The sequence below is a fragment of the Mercenaria mercenaria genome, chromosome 6 (assembly GCF_021730395.1).
Source record: "Mercenaria mercenaria strain notata chromosome 6, MADL_Memer_1, whole genome shotgun sequence".
Classification (NCBI taxonomy): Eukaryota; Metazoa; Mollusca; class Bivalvia; order Venerida; family Veneridae; genus Mercenaria; species Mercenaria mercenaria.
The window spans coordinates 23,499,502-23,524,292 of NC_069366.1; the positions used below are offsets into that span (position 1 = coordinate 23,499,502).

The 24,791-nt window shown below is 34.6% G+C and overlaps 1 protein-coding gene across 2 annotated transcripts in view; it reads right to left on the minus strand.

Annotated features, from left to right (window-relative positions):
- Positions 1-24,791, minus strand: part of LOC128557644 (uncharacterized) — a 116,891-nt gene that overhangs the window by 14,056 nt on the left and 78,044 nt on the right. For both annotated transcript variants that reach the window (XM_053545413.1, XM_053545412.1), the window contains 20 exons: positions 24,389-24,691; positions 21,631-22,002; positions 21,027-21,086; positions 20,287-20,384; positions 16,957-17,203; positions 16,428-16,700; positions 15,562-15,687; positions 14,220-14,413; positions 13,096-13,225; positions 11,916-12,032; positions 11,195-11,395; positions 9,890-10,049; positions 9,005-9,216; positions 7,100-7,195; positions 6,317-6,459; positions 5,704-5,911; positions 5,284-5,397; positions 4,873-5,018; positions 3,824-4,022; positions 306-419 (listed from right to left, as the gene is read on the minus strand). In XM_053545413.1, the coding sequence (XP_053401388.1) occupies positions 306-419; positions 3,824-4,022; positions 4,873-5,018; positions 5,284-5,397; positions 5,704-5,911; positions 6,317-6,459; positions 7,100-7,195; positions 9,005-9,216; positions 9,890-10,049; positions 11,195-11,395; positions 11,916-12,032; positions 13,096-13,225; positions 14,220-14,413; positions 15,562-15,687; positions 16,428-16,700; positions 16,957-17,203; positions 20,287-20,384; positions 21,027-21,086; positions 21,631-22,002; positions 24,389-24,691 (3,513 nt within the window). The remainder of the gene's footprint in view (positions 1-305; positions 420-3,823; positions 4,023-4,872; positions 5,019-5,283; positions 5,398-5,703; positions 5,912-6,316; positions 6,460-7,099; positions 7,196-9,004; positions 9,217-9,889; positions 10,050-11,194; positions 11,396-11,915; positions 12,033-13,095; positions 13,226-14,219; positions 14,414-15,561; positions 15,688-16,427; positions 16,701-16,956; positions 17,204-20,286; positions 20,385-21,026; positions 21,087-21,630; positions 22,003-24,388; positions 24,692-24,791) is intronic.

Genomic DNA, 24,791 nt, shown 5'->3' on the forward strand with positions numbered 1-24,791 from the left:
CGCGGCTCATATAAAGATAACACATTCAATTAAAAGCCTAAGATCACAATAAGCGTAAGGAAGTGCACCCGTACTGTAATGATATATTTCTCGATACAAGCTAATAACCTATAAGTATCAGTAAAATCCTTGTGCAGGAATAAAATATAAAGATTCGAATTTCTAGGAAATAACAGCAGTAAAGTTTCAATAAAATGTACTCAGAAAAGACAGGCGTTTTTAAACAAAGTATTAACACAGTTATTATACAGAGTGAAGAGTTATATTAACAATAAAACATCATTTGACAGAAAGTATACACCTACCTACACGCTGACCCCCGAAAGTATGATCATATGTGGTGCGGGTCAATTGCCAGGCAAACTGGGATGGTAGTGACGAATAGCTGCAATTCTTTTCGAAATCACATGATATAGGATCTGTAAAGAAATAAAAACTGTACACAGATACGACAACAGAACCTGTTACTGGAAACAGTTAAGTCTGTCTTATTAATACACCAATATAACCAATATAATATATATCAGATTCCATTTTATTTCATGCACACCTGTATTTTTCCCCTAATTTTACCCATGTCGATAAAAACCCATCTGACAGCCACGTGCCAGATGACTCGTGGTGTTTATTTTTTCTTCCTTTCAGAAATTGACAGTAAATGTAAATATGAAAGCCAAATCAAATATTCAGAATTTCCTTAAATGAGTTATTACTACTATTTTTATTTATTATTATTATTATTTAAAGAAAATCTATAGGGTATCGCACCAGGGTTCTTTCTTTCTTTCTCAAAAGATAACGCTTCTATATGGCAATTTTTTTTTTTTTTTTTTTTTTGATATGAATGATTAAAATGAAGGAAAGTACCAATATACAATTTAGCATAATTTCGCACCTAATCACGTGTCAGCGCTAATGACCTTAGGGTGAATTGCTAATACGTTATATATATATTGTTTATACAACAAGTTTATACTCGGTGGGGTTTTTGTGACGCGACCTTCGGTTCATGTATTGTTTAGGTAATATCTGGGGTTTTTGTGGGGTCTCCGACCAAAGGAAAGTGTGACGTACCAGCATATTTGATAACCATATTTTAATTTATCTTAAAATTTGGAATAATCTGTAATGAACGAGAGGCTTCCTAAAACTTTAAAAACTATATATATTACAATTTAAAAGTAGTTTACATATTTTATACTTATGTGTAAAGTGTATATATTTTACAAACATTCGCTTTACCTACAGAAGAGACCCTTTTGATCCTTTGAAAGACAGCGTTTGCACCGATAAGATTTAAACAACATTAGCACCTTATATCACAACAGCTGTGTCCAGAATAAAGAAACACTTAAGTCAGACCACTGTTTTTAACGATTGTTTTCCTTTCAACATTTCCGACACGAAGCTATAAAGGACAAAAACTAAATCATTTAGAATAAAAATGACCAGCAAAAATATTCGGCATTTTCATTTATTTTTTCTCCCATTTTAGATGAATTCGCACTTTTCCGCGGTATTTCTCTTAATCACTTATTGATAGTTTTATGCACTTCAATTCGATTCACTTTTTATTAACTTTGTGAAAAAAAAAATAATCAGACTCAACACTAGATATTAAAAGACACATATACATTGTTACATTAAATTTTGTTCTAGGTTGACGCACGGACTGTTAAATTAATTGTTTGTCGTATTGTCGTTATATGGCGCAAAACTGGTTTGAAATAAAAAAAAATGAAATAACTAAAACATGTCTTCTTTAATTGTTTTCATGTGTATTAAGTCTGGTACAGTTTTGGGATTACATCGTATTTTCAACACTGCCCTTATGAAATGATCAAAAAGATGCGAACATGCCGCGAATATGCTGCGAACATGCCGCGAACATACCTATTTGCAGGAAGTATTCGCGGAATATTCGCTGCTACCCGCGATCATACCGCGATTGATTTGACACTAGTTCGCGGGATATTCGCAAGAATAACATTGATCGCGGCATGGTCGCGAGAAGAACTTAGAAGATTGTAAACTGAACTTGAAGAACTTTGATAAGAGCAGATAATTGTAGATTAATTAATTTTCAACATTATCTATAGAGTCACAGTATGAGTTTGATTATAATTACAACCAGATACTTTAGAAGACACGTTTACAGGGAAATCTGTATGCATAACAGACATGTTTTATATCTAAATGGTGATTCTTAGAGGTTGATAGGAATATAATTTTTATTAGTGGTAAGTCAGAAAAATAATGTTTAAAATTTATACATGTATGTATGAATAAACATGAGGAATCTTGAAAATGAAATACTAGGAGACACAAACTTTTTTCTGAAAGGAAGTATCAAAATGACAATTTTAGCTGTGAGTTCATAAGTTTGATAAGTAAGATGTAAAAGTAAATCTGTGACAGATTTGTAGTCATACATATAACTTAATTATATTATAAGCATGCAGTGTGAAGAAAAAGCATTGGGATGAAATGAAAACATGCACTGAGACAGTGTTATTTAAATTACAATTAACAATATTCTATCATTAAAATTCAAAATATACCAAGTATCATGATATGAAAAAGTTCAGACATTGACAGTTTGAATTTGAACACAGCCTCAGTGCTGAAGTTTATTCAATAAATTTATATCCCTGATTCCTACTGATTTGTTTTTTCACTTTTTCTGTGCATGCTACTTTGGTAGTCATGGTTTTCAGCTAGTTCGCGGCATGTTCGCAACAACTAGATCGTGGGAAGATCGCAGCAATTTATTCGCGAGAAGCTGAAAGCTACTTGTTCGCTAGAAGCTCGCGGTAACTTGTTCGCGGCAAATCCAACTTGCATGTGAAAAGAGAACACCAAACGAACATCCCGCGAACATTACATCAGTTCGCGGCATATTCGCTTGATATTCGCGGCATGATCGCAGCAAGTGTTCGCAAAAAACTATAATATTTCCGTTTGTGTGCATTGCAATTTACTGCAATTCTACACCTTCCCAACACTGACCATTGACCGAATATCGATTTTCACCAGGTAGCAGATAAACGAAATACGTTTATCCAGATATGCACGAATTGCAAGATAATCAAGGGAGGCTACAATGTAAAATTGTCTATGAAAGCTGGCAATGAACGACATTAAACGAGTCAAGCTGTAATTACAAATTGTTTGTTTTTCGTGTAAAATTTGATAAAAATCAAATACATTGACTATTTCTTTTTCTTCTTTAAAGTATATTTCTAGATTCAAAAATGTGTTTGTTACGACAAGAAAAATTCCATTACGACAGGCTTTAAATGATTAAATTAAACCTGTTTTGCTGTTATGTGCCTTTGAAACGTCAAGTCTTCATTTCTGTTTGTAGACGTTAGTTTCTCGCGTTTTGTTTAATAACGCTGCTATAAGAATGCATGCTAAACAGAAAGTATTTCGTTTTGATTTATTTATTTTACAATAACACATACAATGATTAACCACTGATGTAAATACTGACTGGAATATCCGGTTCTGAGGTTACTGTTTTTTGCGGGTACAGCCGTTACAGTTAAATCAGTCACCTGAGAGCCAGATATTTCCATCTGTACCATCTACTAATAACAGATTTTAATATTCTTTTCAAATTAGAACATAGTTCACTGTTTATATCATCGAGGACAGTTAAATGATTGATAATATACTTACGCGGACTTTGTTTAATTCTATATCATCGAGAAAATTCAAAATGAGAAATGAGTATGATACTCATACGGGCACAGTTCATTCGTTAACTACTCTACATCATGTAGAAAAGTTAAACTGATTATGATAATTTTATACTTACGTGGACATGGCTCATTGTTTAACTCTATATCGTCAAGGAAAATTCTGCCCTCTGAGACTGATCTACGTAGAATAAACTTAACACTAAACTGCCCATCACCAGTGGAAGGCAGTCGCATGCATACGTCCTCCCACTCTGATTTGTAATGGTTGTCTGAAAATATCGTCTCTACTCCATCACTCGAGGTTTCGAAATCGACCTGAAATTTTTTTTGAAAAGTATTTATTTCATTTAAATGTGTTGAAGCCCGGATCCCTTTTATTCTAAAATTCCTTGATGGATAACAGAGTTATGGACCAGACAGGAAAAAAACCAACAGTATGAGCTATGACCTCCTAGAATGACCTCAACCACTGAGCTAGGGTTCAGAGTGTTACGCACGACACATCGTCTCATTATGGGGATTATTTTATCAAGTAATATTAAACTGTCTTGATGGATGGTGGATCGGACAGTTAACATTTTTTTTGAATTTGACCTCCAAGTGTGACTTTGACCTTTGAGCAAGAAATCTTGATGTGTGCGTGACACGTCGCCTGATTATGGAAAACATTTGTGCTAAGTAATAATGTAATCCCTCAATGAGTTCTGGACTGGACAATAAATTGACCCTGTTAAGATCACGTGAGCCTTTGACTTGCAAGTGTGACCGTTAAGCTAAGGTCTAAAATTGTGCGGAACTCGTCTTACTATGGGAAATAGTTTTGCAAATATTAAAATCCTCTGACGGATTGTTGAGTAACTGACCCGAGTGAAAAGACTTTTTAACCTCCAAGCGTGATCTTTACATTTGAGCTAGGGGTCCCGGTCTGCGCATGTCAAGTCGTCTCATTACAGGTAAAGCAAACTCGCTTTCATGTTGTAATGACAGATTGCATAAGCAAACTATTGGACAAAGAAATGCTTCTTACATCAAAGTTTCTCAGAGACAAAATATATATTAATTCCTACATTTATAGACTAAAATGACCTAAAAAGTAATGGTAATTGAATTTCTTTTTTACAAAAAAAGAACGTTTTGTAAATCTTATGTCTAGTATATATTCTACCCTGAGTTCTAGATCATTCCCATTCACGCCCACGCCTGTTTGTAAATAATTAAATCGAAGATACGAGCCCGCGCCTGACGATGATGAAAATGCTACAGCGTAATCTGTATCTTGCTTGGCATATGTAGAGGATCCTTCTAACGTGTCTGAAAATAAAAAAAAATTTGTCATTACAATGAATCGTGTTTACAAGTGCTCGTATGTGTTTAAGCATTAGTCTCTGATAGCCCGTCTGTACATCAACAACGCACTTTTGTCCTTTACTTAAGTAAACTATGTATGTATGGTCAATGCTAAGACTAAAACAAATGCAGGTAAATTACTTAATTTACCATTATAATGCACTAAGCTATATTGTTTTATTAACCTCCAATTACTTTCAAAATCAGTTACAATCAAATGTTTACTTACTGTTTTTAACATTCCAGACAGTTGTTCCAGAACTGCCATTTTTACAAGTTTCTGATAAAAATGTCTGGCAAACTTCAAGATCGTTAAATGAACATTTGTTCGCAGGAAACTGGTCTGTAAAAAAGATATGAATTAATAAAACACAATATGAAAATGATTTTAAAAGCAGTATTCAGCTGTTGATAACTGAAGTTGTTGTTGTATTTTTGCTTTCTACGAATAAAAGCTATAAACCAGTCAGAAGATATTTATCTTACAATATCTTATACCATAGAAAATGAATATTTTAAATTTTCAACTTGCTATTTATTGTGCTACAGAAAAATGTTGTAAACAAGCATTGTAAAAAAATTAGGTATCGTAAAAATGCAATTTTGTAAAATATATCAAGATGTTGATGAAAGATGTGTCATGTATTACCTGGGCAATTTTCTTGTTTTATTGACACATTATGTAATCCTATGGTGTGATTACTACCAGAGACAGATGGTGCCATTACCATTGTGAACACCATTTGAACTTCTTTATCTACGAAATCATTAGGCAGTGTCACACATGCGGTATAGCGGCCGTCGAGAACGGACTCTGCTTTTTGCCATACAATTAAATCATCAGCACTGTCCACAGGCTGAAATTGATTTCACTGTTAAAAATGCACTTTATCTAAATGAAAATTGAGTAGATAGGTTATTAACTTCGTGTCAAAAGTAGTTAAAGGGACATTTCAATTTATACTTATTCATTTCAATTAGACTTCTCTGTTGCTAATTTTCACAATAGTACTAAACGAATTTAAAATCGATCGCTTGATATTTTTCGCACTAGAAGGGGCTTTTATTTACTGAAATTCACTTTAATATTCGTAATATACACCTTAAGACAAATAATTATGAAAATCGAAAAACAATCAGCCGATGGTGGTCTTTTATAAATGATGACTCATATCTACATTGTCTATTTTGTTACTTTAACATAGATAAAATACTATTCTAAATCAATAATACCACAGTAAAATATTATTTCATATACTGACCCTTAATGACAACTCTAAGTTATCTCCTGGATACCCTCCGAACGAATAATCGAAAGTGACACTTTCCCCTTCCGAGTATGTGAAGAAAGGAGATGAAATTTCTGTGACATCGTGTTCAGACCCCAACATATAAAGACCGTCACCTTAATATGCCAAGACAATACTATATTAACATCTTGCAAGGTAGATATCATACTTGAAGTGCAAAAAAAAAACAACAACAACACATAATTACCAAGAAATAGAAAAGTTAAAACTTCACAGATCGCTCAACATGACAAAAACAAAACTGTTGCAAGCTCGACTTGATTGAGACTGTACATGGATGGTAGTGGAAACTGATGCTACGGTCCACGCCCTCTAGCCCCGGGTTGAGCAGAACTCAACATTTACACATGTTAAAAGTACAAAAACAATAAAATTTAGAGACATATGTGTTCATACGGCGGTGCACATGGAACCGTCAATGGTACACTAGCGTGTAATTCCATGAAAAACGTCGTATGATCCCCATTTAAATAATGGATTTTGTCCTAGACAAAAAAAAAAACAATGGACAGAACTGAACGAACTAGAATTTAGAAAGGGAATCTGAAGTAATATGTTTCACATTATAGGCAGTCTACATAGGTGGAACTACTAAAATACTTATGTACTTTCCTAAACACCATTAGATATTTTAGGACAGAGAAATAAATTCTTCAGATATCACTTAGATAATACTTGATTAAAATTCAGCATTGAGTAACTTGAAAGCATTCAAAACAACAAGCTATAACTAACCATTTTTGATAGTATTAACAAGCAAAACTTTCGTAGTATCATACTCGTAGCCACAATTACTTAGACCAGTCATGTTGCAAGAAGGTGTCGACACCGCTGAAACAATGAGTAAAATTTTAATATATATGTTTATCTTTTCATGGGAATGCGGTTTGCTAACTGTTGAAACAACTTAGTCCTTACCTTTTGCTTTCTCTGTATCAAATTTTAAGCATGTAGGAGCGGGTTTTTTCAGGATATCCGCCGAATTGAAAAATGTTTCTTCGAATATTTCTTTCTAACAACATTTAAGGGAAAAATCAATGCTAGATTACGAAAACAATATCCTTCTTGCAATTGCTTAAAACTGATCTCAAATGTAAAATGGGGTAATTTTAAATATCTGTTAAAATAGATCAGGTTTGGTATATATAAGCTTCAACTGAAATAAAAGTTTTCAACATAGCACTTTATATTATCTAGGAAGTATGAATTAAAACAAAAAGAACTAAAACTCTTAACGCCATCTTTTTTTTTGGCAGATTTAAATACGTTTTCTTTTACAGAAAATAAAGTGGATGGGAAAATTATGTCAACATGCAATTTTAAAAATGAAAAAGATTTGCTAGTGACATTTCTTTCTTATATAATACTGATATCACCTTGTATTCATAACCTGTAAGACCTGAAATCCCTATAGCATTATATATATGTTTTATAAAATACCCCCGTTTTTCAATTCTGCATCATTTCAGAGTTAAACAGTGAGTGAAGAAAATTCTCTATCAAATTAAAACGAGTCCGGTGACCTGTGCGTTTTCTGCTCTCGTTTGCTTAAGAAACTAATGCTCTTTAAGCTCACAGAGTATGAAAAAAATCTATTAACGGTAGAAAAAACACGATCACCAAGTCAAAGATTCTGACCAAGTTTTCTTACAGATTGGTTCACAACTTTGGCTTCTAGAGTGTTAACAAGGCAAATTTTGACGCACAACGGACGATTTTCCTTTGAACTAGCCTAGTGACCTAGTTTTTAACCCCACATGACCCAGTTTTAAACTTTGCCTAGAAATCATTATGATAAACGTTCTGACCAATTTTTATGAAGATAGGGTAACGAATGTGGCCTCTAGAGTGTTAACAAGCTTTTCATTTGAATTGATAAGGTGACCTGGCTTTTGACTCCGCATGATCAAGATATGAATTTGACCTAGAGGTAACCAAGACGAACATTCTGACCAAGTCTCATAAAGACAGGATCATAAATGTGGCCTCTAGAGTGTTAACAATCTTTTCTTCTGATTTGATCGAATTACTTAGTTTTTGACCCCCATATTATCCAGATTCTAACGTGACCTAGCGGTCATCAAGAAAACATTCTGACTAATTATCATAAGTTTCAAACTTAAAATGTGGTCTCTAGAGTGTTAACAAGCTTTTCCTTTGATCTGGCCTAGTGTAATAGTTTACCAATTTCAAACTTGGCCTTAAGATCATCAAGATAAACATTCTGACCACGTTTCATGAAGATAGGATCATAAATCCAGCAAAAATGATTTAATCTAAAATCTATTAGATACCGGTATTACTGACATTTATATATACTTTGTAAGAAACTTTACTGCGTACACAAATGCATACTCTGGCATTAACTTTATCAAAATAAAAAAAAACAACAAAAAACAAACAAACCATAAACCCTTTTCCTTGAATATTGTTATGAGATAATTAGGATAATATATTTCTTATGTTATATTTTTCATTTCCTATCCTCTACTACAACTCTTTCTATTACAATCAACATCAGCGATAAAAGAGTCCCAACAGAAGACCTTAAATTGTAAGAGTAACTCGTCAAGGCAAAGAAGGTTATGCAATGTTGTGAAACTGTTAAATGTTAAAATGTACAGAAAAACAAATACGTACGACAATGAACTCCTCTAAAACTACTTCCATAATAACAGCTACAATCATAGCCTGTGCAAGTGTCAATCCACTTTTGCGTTATACACTCTAGTATGCTTTTCTCATTTCCAATACAGGTTAGTTCATACATAATGATGTCCTTCGTCTCAGAATCATAATCATTACTATCACTGGGGTTCGGCACGTACACCATGTAGCCAAGCGCTGGAGTCCTGCATAAGAACAGTATGAAGTTCATACTAGACCATGGCAAGGTTAAAACATAGAATAAATATAACCTAATCTGAATCATTCATGAGTCCACTTCTACAAAATGTCCTTGCAATTTCCGTATTAAGGTAGTGGACCCGAAATTCCACTCGGTAATTTCTGTGTGATAAAATATTCACGTACGGCAATTTAGCATTATAATTACGTAGATATAGCTCAAGGTGCACATGGATTTCTTTTAAAGAGCCCTGAAAATGCAAAAATCACATATAGTGAATACGTGTTTAGCCGACTGCCATTACCTTAAATTAGACGGCTAGACGAACGGTTGTGCACCTCATTTGAATACTGCAGTTGCACGTGATTATCAATTCTTTTAGATTACAGTCCCACTGTGTTCCTATGATTGTTTGTCCTGTACTTGTCTAGTGTCTTTTGTTTGAGAGTTTTGTGTAAAGTGTCCTTACAAACACTACACACTGGTATCGCTTTATGGCGCTTTGTAGTTAGAACGTGACAATTCCTCCTTGATATTTGCCCTTGCTTAAAGGTTACCATAAGAAGCCACTATAAATCAAAGCTATTTTATTTGATTTTTTCAATGAAAGGTTGCTTTGATGAGAAATGACAAAGCGTTGCTCTGTTTAAAAAAAACGAAATAATTAACCATCTTACGCATGTCCAGCCGATCTACAGATAACGTCAGCCGCACCTCTGTTCATATATCCACATACAAAACCGCTTTTACCGTCTGTGCGATTGATAAAAACCTTTCCTATATTGTCACTGACCCCTTCTCTTAATACGACGCTTTCTATGGTAAAGTCGAAGGAACCTAAATATAATACAACGAAAATGACACTGTATATTAAAGTTTCACATGTAAAAAAATAAAACTTTAATCAAACTTACTTAATTTATTGGTTTAAGTTCATTTCTAATATGTGTTATTACCTAACCTTTATGAGTATCAACACAAAAATGTATGATTCACTTAAACCCGAGAGATGTTGATATATTGATATAATGAATAAAGTCAGAAAAGTAGGCCCGTCGTAAGCACCGAAAACAAGGCAAACAGTGAAAATTGCAGACTCAGTTTAATTGAGTCTGTTCACGAGCAATAATGGAAAATGCAACACTGCCCACGCCCACTAGCACCGGCTTAAGCAGTATTCAATCTTTAAATCTAAATGAGTTGAAATCAAAGACCGTCAAACGTATTTTCTATGTAATTGCATGTAACACATAATCTTAATACCTTAGCAGGTTAAACTGATATCAAAACAACCAGTCCAAATTTAAATAAAACGTGTTTTAGAGATAATACACATTGTTAATTTCTTTGATGAAAATGCGTATAATTAATCAAATTCAATGCATGATATTTAGAGGAATGATCAGCAAATGACATAACTTGATACAGGAATTGATAAAACCTCGTACCTTCAATGTTTTACAAAGTACAAATCATTTCAGTGCTACTCATCATTTAAATACAGTTTAATATTGTAACAGAAATAGTATAAATTATATTTCGTATTCCATGTCATTTGTACAGGTTTCAGAAACAGACTACTTAAATTGAACTAACTATATTTTTTCTAAATAGGGAACACATGTCATATTGGTCATGACCACTTTAGATACCTACAGGGGTTAACTGATGGTCAACGTGTACGTGCGTTTAAGTGTGAAGCAAGCACTGCCATTGATTTCACTAATGAATATTTTGTAAAATCTATCTGTTTTAACCGTATTTGGTAAAGTATACTTTGGCGAAACATCTCTGCTATAACGTTGTACGATACGCTGCACAATATACACGAACAGCCTTTACACGTATCTTGAATAAAATATATTGTGGTTACAAAAACAAACGTTTCCTGGGCTCTGGGCTTACAAATTTCACAAACAAACCATAACTGATTAATAATATTATCATAGCCAATGCCTTCTTACTACTAATACATCACACACCTTTAGAAACGTTCTGAGAATAGATAACACTGAAAGCAGTTTCAGTTCCAGGCGTTTTAGCTTTCACTTTAACTACATCCATCCCATTAAGATTCAGTTTTTCTTGAAGGGAACAAATTTCTTCCTGAACGCGGATCGAGTTCTCATCATAGATTTCTAGACAACCAGCAATGTCTGAGAAACTAAGCCAAACACTGTATCCTGGAATAAAAAAAATCAATGCGATGTCATAAACATGTATGATAAATTCATAAAGAAAATTTGTACTAGTATTTAGAATACGTGTGCTCGGTTTAGTCGTAATTTGAAAACGTTACTATATATTTCATTCCTTGATGAGGCAAGCATAATCATTATCCATTACATGTGGTACAGTTGTTACTCACTTGCAATTAAATGAATTATAAAGCATTTCGTCAAAAGGCATGAAGTGCTGAAAACGGCCACAAATGCCAATATCTTTTTGACTACACGGGTTGTAATTGAAAGGTAAGCATGCGCACTGTGTTACCTATTATTGTTTATCTTTTGTGATTATTCACAATTTTCTAATTTATCATTTTCCTATATGTTATTTAGAATGTTAAGTATTTAACTATTTTCAAGGTTTTCCACTGTTTGCAGGTTGATCTGTCACATCAGGAGCTATTTATCACTCCAGTAACTGGGCTCAAACGTTACAGGTCCTTAAAATAAGTTAGAAACTTATTATTATTTGAACCTGGTTCAGTGTAGAATATCCATTCCGTGCAAGTGTCATTTCCAGTCTTGTGACCGTCATATGTAGTGCCGAAGTAGTCCCTGACTTCTATTACATCACACACGTCAGGATGTAATACTGAAATAACCGCAACAATTGGAATAATAGGATCTCAGCGAAAACATACCGGAACCTTGTATCATTTTGAAACAATTACATAACTAAATCCTCCTTATTGCCTTATTTATATTGCTAAGTCGTAATTTATAACTTGTGACACGTTGCAATATACTCTCAGTTTTTAAATGAAAACCAATGCAATTTATATGCTAATTTTAAAAAGGATCTTACAATTTCTCGGACTTTTTCGTGGAACAACATTAATTGAATACGTACATGATTTATCTATTCCTTTATTAATTATATCAAGTCAGTGCAGTGTGCCTTTCTTTTCCGTTTCTTGCAAGGCTGCTAGTTAAATAGCTTACATCAAATATACACTGAGATAAACAGAGTGCTTGTACCTAAATTTCATTTAATCTGTATAAATGTAGCTCATAACATGTTTACGTCAAAACTGGGAAATTCTGTTATTAAATTATGTACAGTGCAAAACCTTGATATGGTAACTACAATAAAATACCAAAATCAGCTTTATGGTCATTTCAAACAGGTAGGTAACATATATATCTATACAATCTTTAAGCAAACCATTAAAGAACAAAGAACACAACAAAACAAAACAATACTAGATACACTCATAGGTGGAACCGAAAAGTTCAATATCCAAACATCCCCAAACACCGACCAACATCAGCAAAAATGCTATGACAGTTTTTGTTTAACAGTCCTATACACTTGCAAATATGTTGTTTCAGGCCGGTACAAAGACACTGGGGCAGAATTCCTAACCCACCCCCACCTTTGCCCCTGTCATCGGTAAGCTTTTATCTTTTAGAATTTTAAAGCAAAATGTACAAACAAAAGCATCCTGGTCTTAAAACAATTTGTTTTCACATCTTTATCAGCATTCATTTGTATTTAGATATACATGTTTTAACTATCAATGCACTATCGAGATGATCAAGATGACTGACCTTCCATTTTATTTAGATAAATATTTTTCAGGGATTTAAAAAAGTAACTCTGTTTGAAAATAAAGATGCCGCTCTTTCGAAAATCTATGTGACAAAAAGATTACCTTGCGAGACCAACAGCAGGAATCCGGCGTTGTCGGGAGAATTTGAAACCAATGAAATATTCAATTCTGACTGATCTGGTGATAACAAATACTGAGTTGCATTGCTCGAACAAACTCTCTCTTCATTAATCTAGAAATAATGGATACCAATAACTTCTAAGCAGTAACAGAAGACGGATTACAACTATTCATGAAAACAATTTTCATTTACCGAACTTTTATAAGTCATATCTTCATTAATTTTTAGGTGAAGTAGACAATATCGGAGAAGCAGGGATCTGTTAACATATCAAAACTTCATGTTGCCTCACACTATATAAGCCGCGCCATGAGAAAACCAACATAGTAGGTTTGCGACCTACATGGATCCAGACCGCCTGCGCATCCGCGCAGTCTGGTCAGGATCCATGCTGTTCGCTAACGGTTTCTATAATTGCTATAGGCTATGAAAGCGAACAGCATGGTTCCTGACCAGACTGCGCGGATGCGCAGGCTGGTCTGGATCCATGCTGGTCGCAAACCCACTATGTTGGTTTTCTCATGACGCGGCTCAATATTATAAATAAAGCTCCAGCACATGCTTTACAAATTCATCAACAAGTGATTACATACAGGCCAATGTCACATTCAGCATAAGTTCGAGAACATTAACATCAAGTGCAACACTAAATTATTTGATCTATGTAAGATTCCGATAACTTTACAAGATGCTTTGGAACTGGCCTTTCTCTACTTGCCCCAATTTCACGAAAATATTTAAATTTGTTCATTGATTTAAGTAGGTTATATTGCTTAACGTTTTACTTTACTTAAGCAAATTAACATAGGTCATTTTTTTTTTAACAAACTGAAGTATTTTGGTGAAATCGGAACCAGACGTAGAGGCTAATTTACTCTATCTAGTTAATACATTTATTTTTCCTTCTTAGCCACTTTAGGCTATTTCAGCCCTGATATGTTTGCTTAACCGCAGGCGCTCTGATTTTTAACCTGTCTTTGTTTGAATTTATTGTGTCACATGTGTTTTATGTAGGCTTGTGCGTCTTCTTTACATTTTTTTATGTTTAGTTTTTCTCTATAAAATATATAACATAGTTCAGAATTTAATAAGAAAGAAACATTACCATTAAATAGCTGATACTACATTCATCGCCTAGTGTAATGTCCTCTAAGGTCAAATCTAGTATATAGTACGGGGACGCCTTTATGTAATAGTTACAAGGTGAGGAAGACGGAGCCTGACTTGGATGATTCTCTGAACGCAGTCGTACAGACGTTGGCGTTTCCTCAGTCCCGAGAGTCATATTTACTTCACATCCTGAAAAAGTTATTAATATGTAGTGATTACATACACTGCAGAGCTTGAGCGCTCTTCTGCGCATGTCCGGAAGTGACTATCAGTTGGAGCGCACGGCAAATATACGCAAATAATTGCATGTCCTCATGCGTTTAGTGTATAATATGTATACTATACTGACTAAAGGTTAGGGTTAGTATTACAATGATTACAAAAGTTCTATAAATAGTACCAATCAAAGCTACCATCTGCTAAGCTGTAAATAGATAGACATATGGCAATGAGATCATTTTGTATCCAGCGACTGATGCAGACACATCGGGTATTCAACATATAATTTACCCCAGTACCTTGATTAGAAAGCTACTGCAGCTACGCTGTCAGCATTTCACCTTATTACACTACAGAAGATCCGACCTTAAGGGACAGCGCGTAGAACTTATACCTTAACGTGATAGTCGAATGCTACAGACGACAGCAAATATAGGTTGAGCATCAGAAAGCTGAGGCAGAGACATAAATTTGCAATATGCTGAGACAGTAGGAGAGTTCCAGCTTACAGACAGCGTAACAAGGTTCAGCGTAACTGGCAACGTACAGCCAAATCATCGGGGTGGGGTGAGGTGGGGTGGGGGTTATATCTATATGGTATTTGAATCTAAATGTGATAACATTTAGGAACTAAGCATCTAATATTCAGGGCAAACATACCGAGTTGCATCGATCGTCTGCAGAGAAAATCAACAAAAAGACCAGTCAAGTATAGTATCTCCAGCCTGTAGGAGTTTGAGCTGATTATCATTAGTTAGTTTAAAACATTGAGTGATATGCCTGATCCCTGAAATTTTCTAGCTCATAATTCAAGTCATTTACGTATCATTTGTACACAAATTATTTAGGCGAGGTAGCCAGAAATGATTCTATATGTATGAGATATATAGGTCTCACCAGCTCTACATTTTAACAGAAGATATTTTACATAGTTTGTCAGCTAGTCTAAGACATAGTCACATTAGCGATTGGACCCATTTCATTGCTCAAGATAATGAAGGCGTAGGCACTTCCCTGTGTCATATATCTCGTTTTGTGACAAAAATAATAGTGTAAGCACTCTCAAAAGCGAAACAAACTATAAGGAATTGTAGAACAAATGTCATATAAAGACTTACCGAGCCATATTTCTGTACAGTCCGGCGAGTCTGATAAAGATGGTAAATATTTGCAGTAATAGTGAAGGTCACTGTTGTTATTACTCACAATAGCGAACGGCGCCTCCATACAAACATCGGCAATTTCTGAAGTGTAACAAAACGGAATGTGTTACACACAGACAATTGTGAAAATAAACAAAAATATTCTTTTTACTGTAGGAGAGTGGTATGACAAGAAGTATATATATTCAGAGTCGGTTCTTAGCTGAAATGATATAGAACATATTTCAAAATTAACTACCCGTTTAACCTTATTGAAAACGAAAATAAAAGAATCGTAACACTTGATATGAATGTTATAATTAAGATAGTTCTGCACATTTGATAAATCATTGGAAGTTATGCTGAAACGTCATTTATCTTGATAACTTAGAATAAAGTCTGGAACCGGCATAAGGAAACGAAAATTGTCTGGCGTATTAATGTCAACAGATGTGCACATTTATAAAACGAGCAACATTTCCTCATGTCTACAGACAAAAGATAATACAAGATATGTTGTCATATGAAATAATTCCAAATAATGCCTTGAAATTCATTTGGAATTTATTGATCTTTTAAATCAAGGTCAAATATCGAAAACATAAGCAATTTATTTGACCATGTAATATACAATATACGTCGATACACTTTCTTAGGAAACATTTCGCGAGGTCCAACTTTTACAAATTAGTCTAGCAAAATATCAAGCACAAGACCCTCTCTTTTTTCAGAATTGTCTAAGTATAACTAAAGTTTTGGAAACTCAGGGTTAAATCAAATTCTACATTGTAGAGGAAAACTGATCCAAATATGCAGAACTACCTTAATTACATAATATGTACCCTGACAATGTTCCCTGCATACAGGTTTGACCAGTTTTCCAGACTGACACTGACTGGCATGAAGACCACAGGCCAGTTCTTTCAGAGGATTTAAACACTGGTGCTGTCCAAACGTCTCCGTCCTTTCTAACAAATATTGTAAATAATAAAATGCTTCGGAGACTTGGTACATTGTTTGTGATCCTGATGCAGTTGGCACTGCTACACGTCTATAGCCGACAGATTTACAAAACATCTCGATTTCACTGTTCCCAAGGGTCTGGCAGCCGTCATCTTAAATATTTAAACAACAACAGTCTAAATATACATACAGTAGCACATGCAATGTTTGCAGTTCATTCTAAGGCAAAGTCATTCATCATGTGCTCACTTATTCTTCTGACTTAAAAGCATGCATGAAGATACAATTTTTAACTCGCAGGTATCTAGACTTTTGCATCAAAATAGATATTTATTGTTTTTTCGAAAGTTATGTACATGTAGAGGATAGATCTACTTAGTCATGGACATATATTACGAATAAAATTACCTTCGATCTCAATCCTTGTACTATCCTTAAGAAAGTTCGTTGGATAGTAATCGATGACGTCAGCAACGCAAATGAAATATTCCCGAGCATCAACGTCAGTGACGTCATTTATCGTTAAGTTATAATACGTCACACCCTTGTTATGATTATTCATTACAATTTTGAATTTTGTTTGGTCTTCCTCACCAACCATAATGTCGTCTTGTCTAGAAATTTCTGTATCGCCAATGAACCAGCTCAGGATCAGCTGAAAGGAAAACTTGACATGCAGTTATTAACACTTTCAAATAACGTGATGTTATGGTCATTTCTTGGTCTTTGGGGCGTGGTTCATTCAAAGTTTTGAAAAACAAAGTACAACTCGAGCCAAAGCTATAGGCCTACGGCATGCATTTATCATGTTTATGCTTACAAATGATTATTATTTACTTTATATACTTATTCATTTCAGAGCGTATGTTTGAATCAAATCCATTTAGTAATAACTGAGATATAGTCAAAATGCATCAAAATTGACATGAAAGTATAAGTAAAAGGGAGCATAATTCGTGAAATATTGGTACCAGAGTTATGGACCTTGTGTCATATGATGTGAGTGATAAGGTGGAATAACTATTTTAAGTTTGAATCAAATCCATTTAGTAATAACTGAGACAGAGTGAAAGTGCATCAAAATTTTAACATGAAATTCTAAGTAAAAGGGGGACAAAATTCATGAAATATTAGTATTGGTGTGTGCGTTTCTAATGAATTCCATCTAAATACATAATTTTTAATGCAAATATTTTACAAACATATTACAATATGCCTAATATTTATACATTTCCTTAGGCAAAGTATGTTTATCAAATTTATACTTATGATGAAATAACTCTATCTTGGTTGGGCAACCAGGATAGGAAAATGAAATTTTAAAAATACCTCCAGTGAAAATCTAATCTGTATTAAGTGTTAATGATGTGTAAATGATCAGATGCTACAGTTTCGAACAAATCCGTTACATGGCCAAAATCTGATTATCCACCTTTAAATGCATAAGTACTCTGCCAATGTGACAGCTTTACATGAAAGAAAGGATCCTAAGCCCAATCCTTGCTTTCACCAGCAACCAATGTAAGTCATACAATGCTTGTTTTGGAACTGTCAAATTTCCTCCTGTTAAGGACAAGTTTTGCACACATGTTTTGAATACGTTGCATCTTACGCACCTCACCGTTCCTTAAAGGGGCTTGGAAATACGTGGGAACTTGTATGATGGATACACGACTGTAAATCTCATAAAACATAATAATCTTGTTATCGTTTCTATGGTATTCAAAGGACATCCAACCTAAACTTGACTGTGTTTTGGAAACACTAAAATAAGTGGAGTAGTCACTTAAACATGTATTGCACGGCACAGTAGCCATCTTAAAATAATGCAATGTGACAAAATTGGTGATGCGTATTCAAAAGGGGGAATTCGTGTTGCAGATCATAATGCATGTTGTGTCTGGTAAACTGAGAAGTGCGATTAAAGTAGAAAATCTGTCCAAGAAGTTTGTCAAGAATACACGCTTAGGAAGCCAGTCTGTAGTTTGCTGGATCGCAAGTGTCGCCTTCTTTAACAGTGGTGCCAAGTCTGCTTTTGTCCGATCTGATGTAAATATAGACTTTGAAAGATAAAACATGTATATCGGCAATTTCTACGCTCAGAGAGGTTTGATGATATAATAAGCAACAGATTTACCCATCTTATCATTGGAAAGAAGCTTAAGGATACCATATACATTTTAATGTTGATGGCAAAAAACTATGAATATTTGATTTGGCCTGTCAAAAAATCTCTTGACAAAGACAGTTTTGCCAGAAAGGCGTGGAGATATACGAGAAAGGATATACTGAAACTGACCATTTAATATATTGCTTCATGTAACTTTATAGCCTTTTAGCAGATAATTTGTACGAATAAGTACTGATGTAATTTGCTACTTGTGTAAGATCAAGTGTGTTTATATATACGACCCAAGCGACTTTTTTCTTTTTTTTTCTACTTTTAATTAGTGATTTAACAGATTTTGTTTCAACAGAGAAGGTCGGTCGATGGTGTCTTTTAAGTTATTGGTAAAACATCTCCCTAGCTCTGATCGGTGTGAACCCAGGCAAGAATCGTCTGTCGGTTTTCTTTTTCTCTGTTGTATGTGTATAAGTTAGGTAATGCATACAAGTGTGTTAGCGGCTGGTATCATCATGCGCGGGGGAATCTCAGGGACGTAATTTGGGTAGCAAACGAGCCTCTACGTTTGCTACCCAAATTACGTTCCCTGAAATTCTCCCAAGCATGATGATACTCGTCGGTAATACACGCGTGTGTGTTGTCTAACTGATTTATTGCATGATGAAAAACAGTAAACTGAACACATTTTTAAATATCTTAAATTTAAAAAATCAAAAATATTTCCCCTCTTGAGCCTCCCTTAGAAACATTTCATAATAACCCCCAACTGCCATATAAAAGCCAGAAGATGGCGCTGGGCAGGTTTTTATATGAATTATGCATGCTTCACATCAGAGAGCCCATTTTCAAAATTTTAAATAAACTACTGAATAAAAAGTTATAAAAAAATTCATAAATACACATTGAAACATTCTTGATCAATTGTTGTAATCATTTTTTAAAACAAAAAATTGTTAAGTAGAGTTTCAAAGAATAATTTAAACAAATGCCAAAAATTTCAATTTGCCGGGAGGCGCTAACGAGGTCATGAAACCTGGAGAAATAGAGAATGTAAACAATTCCCGCGTACAAACCTGAGAAGTAGAAGGTTTCAGGTATCAATGGAATTAACACCTACTGCATATTGTAAAGCTTTGCAAGAAACGTAATTTTGAATTTTTAAACTGAACAGAATATCATAATCATTTTTGCAGTTATATTTTTATGTTATCTAAAAATCAAGTTTTAAATCAAGATGTAGAGAACACTAAACTACAGACATACAGTGATAAATTATTCAAATAGCTTATCATTTTCGATACCTTATCACAGCAACACTTACTAATCTTTGTGTGTTCTACATCCCAGACAGAGAAAACTGTGAGCGATACCTGTGTGAAACGGAATTTAGAGCACAGCTAACCATGGCGATAACACAATTTAGTAAACACAAAACTTCAAAGGAAAATGTCACAGTCATGCAATAACATCAAACGGTGCATAACAATATGCTTAACGACTATCAATTTCATGACATAAATTGTCTATTATTTTCATGTCCCATCTAAAACAAATATTTCATTCGCCGAATTGCACGTTTAGCTGATATGACATAGGTAACAGGATTTCCTTACCTTGTATTTTGAGTCATGATTTACAATACATGATATCGTTAAAGAGCCACCAAACGCTACTGAATCCGGATTATTGATATAAAGCTGTGGAAAATCGGCTGAAAATAGAAGCTGTCATTAGGTTTAATTCTTGTTATGCAAGGAAAATACCAAGAAACTTTGAATTGTCTTGGAATGTTTTTTTTTTCTACTCGTGTAAAGTTTTTTGGGTTTTTTTTCTTTTATTTTTTAATAAAAACCGTCAAATGTCAGATATATTGCTGACTGAGACATTGATAAAACGTAAATAAGTACGTAATGTATTTAAACTTAACTATATGGTGCTGATACTTTCAAGTTCTGAAACAAGCAACATAATTATTCTGTTTACTCTGGAAAGATACACATGCACACAAATAGAAAGATTATTCACGATGTACAGCACAACAGATAATCAGTTAAACATAACTGAAATGCTTCTTTCTGAATCCTATGTTTGTCCTAGAATGCCTTGGGGTTTTGAGTAAAAGTAACCTTGACCTTTCCTCAATAGCCAATAAAATTCGTAATCAGTCGCATTATTATTGCAAAGTTTGTTTTCAAGATTAATGTCTAGCGTCAAGTAAAACTATTCAGCGGGTAATTTGTGTGTGTGTGTAGTTGATGTCGTCTGCCATTCACCTATACATCTACTCTAATAATAAAACTTCAGAAAATATTAATGAATACAATTTTTAAAAGTCATTATGGAATAAATGTACCTGGTAGAGGAATCTGCGTAGTTGTTGATGTTTTGGACGAAGAACCCCATGGTGTCCAGGCTGTTGCAAATAAGCAAAATATCATGAATACAGCACAGATTTACTCAATATTTTGCGAAGACATTATGCAGTGTGTTTGAAAATTCGTCTGGTGCTTTAATAAAGATTTGCTATCAATTGCAATACATGAAGGAACATGGTAACATTATAATGCAGTAAATGCTTTAATGAAGACCTGTATCAATTGCAATATGAAATATTAGTATGAAATATGGCAACCTTAATGCAACAATTTTTAATGCTTTAATAAAGATCTGCTATCAATTGCAATATGAAATATTAGTATGAAATAATATGATAACCTCATAATGCAACAAATTATTTGAAATCACGTCAGTAGGAAGGAACACAAAAGCCAAGAAAATAACTTTTAACTGGACAGCGACAATAATTCACTAAGAATTTTAATGGATCAAAATATGGCTGTTTGTTTTGTTTATTACCTTGTTTTGTTCTTTCTATTTCAGTGCAGTAACACAACTGCACGCATAATTATGAGTTGTGTATTTGTTGTTTAACACAATTTAAAAGTGGAAATAGATACCTCCTGATGTCGTCGTTGTTCTGTTCCACCATGGTATGGTAGTGAGTGTTGATGTCATTGTCTTTGTTGTATACCACCATGGTGTTGTAGTGCGTGTCCATACTAATGTTGTTGTCGTAGCCCATGGCGGTAAGGTAGTGCGTTCTTGTGTTGTACCAGTCGTTCTAGAATCGGTACTAGGGGTCGAAAAAGGTATCGAGTAAGTAGTATTCCAGGGAGGGTATGTTGTGCGCTGCCATGATGGTGTCGAGTAAGAAGCATTCCAGGGAGGGTATGTTGTGCGCTGCCATGATGGTGTCGAGTAAGAAGCATTCCAGGGAGGGTATGTTGTGCGTTGCCATGATGGTGTCGTTGAAAAAGCTGTTATCAGTTCTGTAGTTATATGTATTCTTTTATATTAATTTATTTTGTTGGGTTTAATGTCGCAACGACACAGTTATAAGTCATATGGCGACTGTCAAGCTTTGACAGTAAAGGAAGGTCCCAGTTGCAACTCCGTGCATTATTTCATCACGAGAGGGCAACTGGGTAGAACCACTGACCTTCAGTAAGCCAGCTGGATGGCTTCTTCACATGAAAAATTCAACGCCCAAAGCGAGACTTGGAAGCTCTATGCTTCCGAGAAATCTACCCTTACCTATTATCTTTTGAACCCACATCGATGATTGGCATGTATTTTTTTCAAAGTCAGCGACATTAACCACTCGACAACGGAGGCCCCGTGACATAAAAGAAACAAAACATTCAAACGCATGTCATACAATAGCAAATACTTTTTAATACTGCAATAACATAGTGCATTTATATTAACTGAGCAATATCATGAGAAAACCAAAATAGTGGCTTTGCGACCAGCATGGACCCAGACCAGCCTGCGCATCCGCGCAGTCTGGTCAGGATCCATGCTGTTCGCTACCGGTGTCTCTAATTGCAATAGGCTTTGAAAGCGAACAGCGTGGATCCTGACCATACTGCGCGGATGCGCAGGCTGGTCTGGATCAATGCTGGTCGCAAAGCCACTATGTTGGTTTTCTCATGGCGCGGCTCATATTATCTTAAAAATCGTATATTTTTTAAAAACATTAAACTACTGTTTTCGCCGTAAAAGTCACTATAATCACGGCGGGAACATGACTTTCTATTGAACATTTGTTTTAGCATGTCAAAATCCCTAATGCTAGAGAATCACTGTCCATTAAGGCTTGAATACTTTACAGTAACTATAGTTTTCGTGTAATAAGAGCTGTTCGTAAGACAGCACGCTCTACTATTCGGGGATTTGACAGTAAAATGAATATATGTCTGAATAAGAGACCTCTACTTTAAAAGGAAGATACACCAAGGGGCATCAAATACACAAGTTTGAGTTATTAGGATTGTTACAACACATGCAGATGATGATGATAAAGATATATTTTGAGTTTCAAGTCATTATCTTAATAGTACCAAAGTTATGTCCAGAAAACGAAGTTTGTAAAAAGATGAGGTAAAAAGGGGAATAATTCGGTCAAAAATACAAATCAGAGTTATGGGGATTGTTACCACACGAGCAGATGATGATGATAAAGATACATTTTAAGTTTCAAGTCTTTATCTTATATTGCATTAAAGTAGTATCCAGAAGCGAAGGTTGCAAAAAAAGTTTAAGTACAAAAGGGACATAATTCTGTCAGAAACACAATTAGAGTTATGGGGTATGTAGCCACACATGCAGATGATTATAAACAAACACTTTTAATTTCAAGTCATTATCTTTTAAAGTACCAAAGATATGTCTATAAACGAAGCTTTCGAAAAAAATTCAACATGAAAATAATTCAAAGTATAACTTCTTGGTGACCTTGCCATTGGGTATAATGGGCCCAGCCCCAACACATACTTTATCTGCAAGCTGGACAATGTTTATGTGAACTTACAGTAAGATACAAGCAAAAGTAACACCGATATGACAGGAAAACAAAGGCTGCCGAAAAACTTTAACCTTAAAAATAACCTAAGTATAAGACCTTGGTGACCCTGATCTTGGGTATGATGGGCTCAGCGACTACACATACTTTGTTTGTATGCTGGACAATGTTTATCTAAAGTTGCAATAAGATATTTATAAGCAATAGTAACAAAGATATGACAGAAAAACAAAGGTTGCCAAAAAACTTTAACCTTAAAAATAGCCTAAGAATAACACCTTGGTGACCTTGACCCTGAGTATAATGGGCTCAGCCCCTACACATACTTTGTTTGTATACTGGACAATGTTTATGTGAAGTTACAATAAGATATTAGCAATAGTAACAAAGATATGAGAGAAAAACAAAGGTTGCCGAAAACTTTTACCTTAAAAATAACCTAAGTATAACAGCTTGGTGACTTTGACCTTGAGTATAATGGACTCAGCCCATTCATATACATTGTTTGTATACTGGACAATGTTTATGTGAAGTTACAGTAAGATTTAAGCAATAGTTACAAAGATATGACAGAAAAACAAAAGTTGCCGAAAAAATTTAACCAAGAAGGGTCACGCCGACGCCGACGCCGACGCCGACGCCGGGGCGAGTAGTATAGCCCCCCTCCCCCCCATTCTCCGAATAGTGGAGCTAAAAACCACTACGTGTCAAACATATTTGCTTGTGTACAGAGACCTTCACTAAATGAGGTCTCATTAATGTTTAAGAAAGGCATTAAGGCTTGGTTAAAGATTACACGATTTGTAAATCTGCCGGAGTTTAAGAAAACACCCTAAAATAGTATGTCTCACCTTGGCAAGTCATATCATATAGATCGATACTTTTTATTATGGCTGAAGAGTAATAAAATGCTCTAGCCGACTGTATTTCGGTTGTAACACCTTTGTAATATCCGGGGGCCATATCCACTGGTATAACAAATCCGCCATAATATGAAGTGTTTTGGTGTAGAATTGTATACATGTCGCCATTGTAAGATGAAATTCTAAATTTTATGGTGCTGCTGTATCCGATATCAATGGTAAGACAGCTGTCCTCGGTTATATTAACTTCCGGTGACGTGATGTATGCTAGTCGCGAAAACATTAGCAATCCTGTCAAAAGATAAAACTGCAACTTTAAAAACAGAATCAAATGCAATGCTATGTGTGAGATCATTTTATTTTCAAGAGACAATACTTGTCTGAATACATC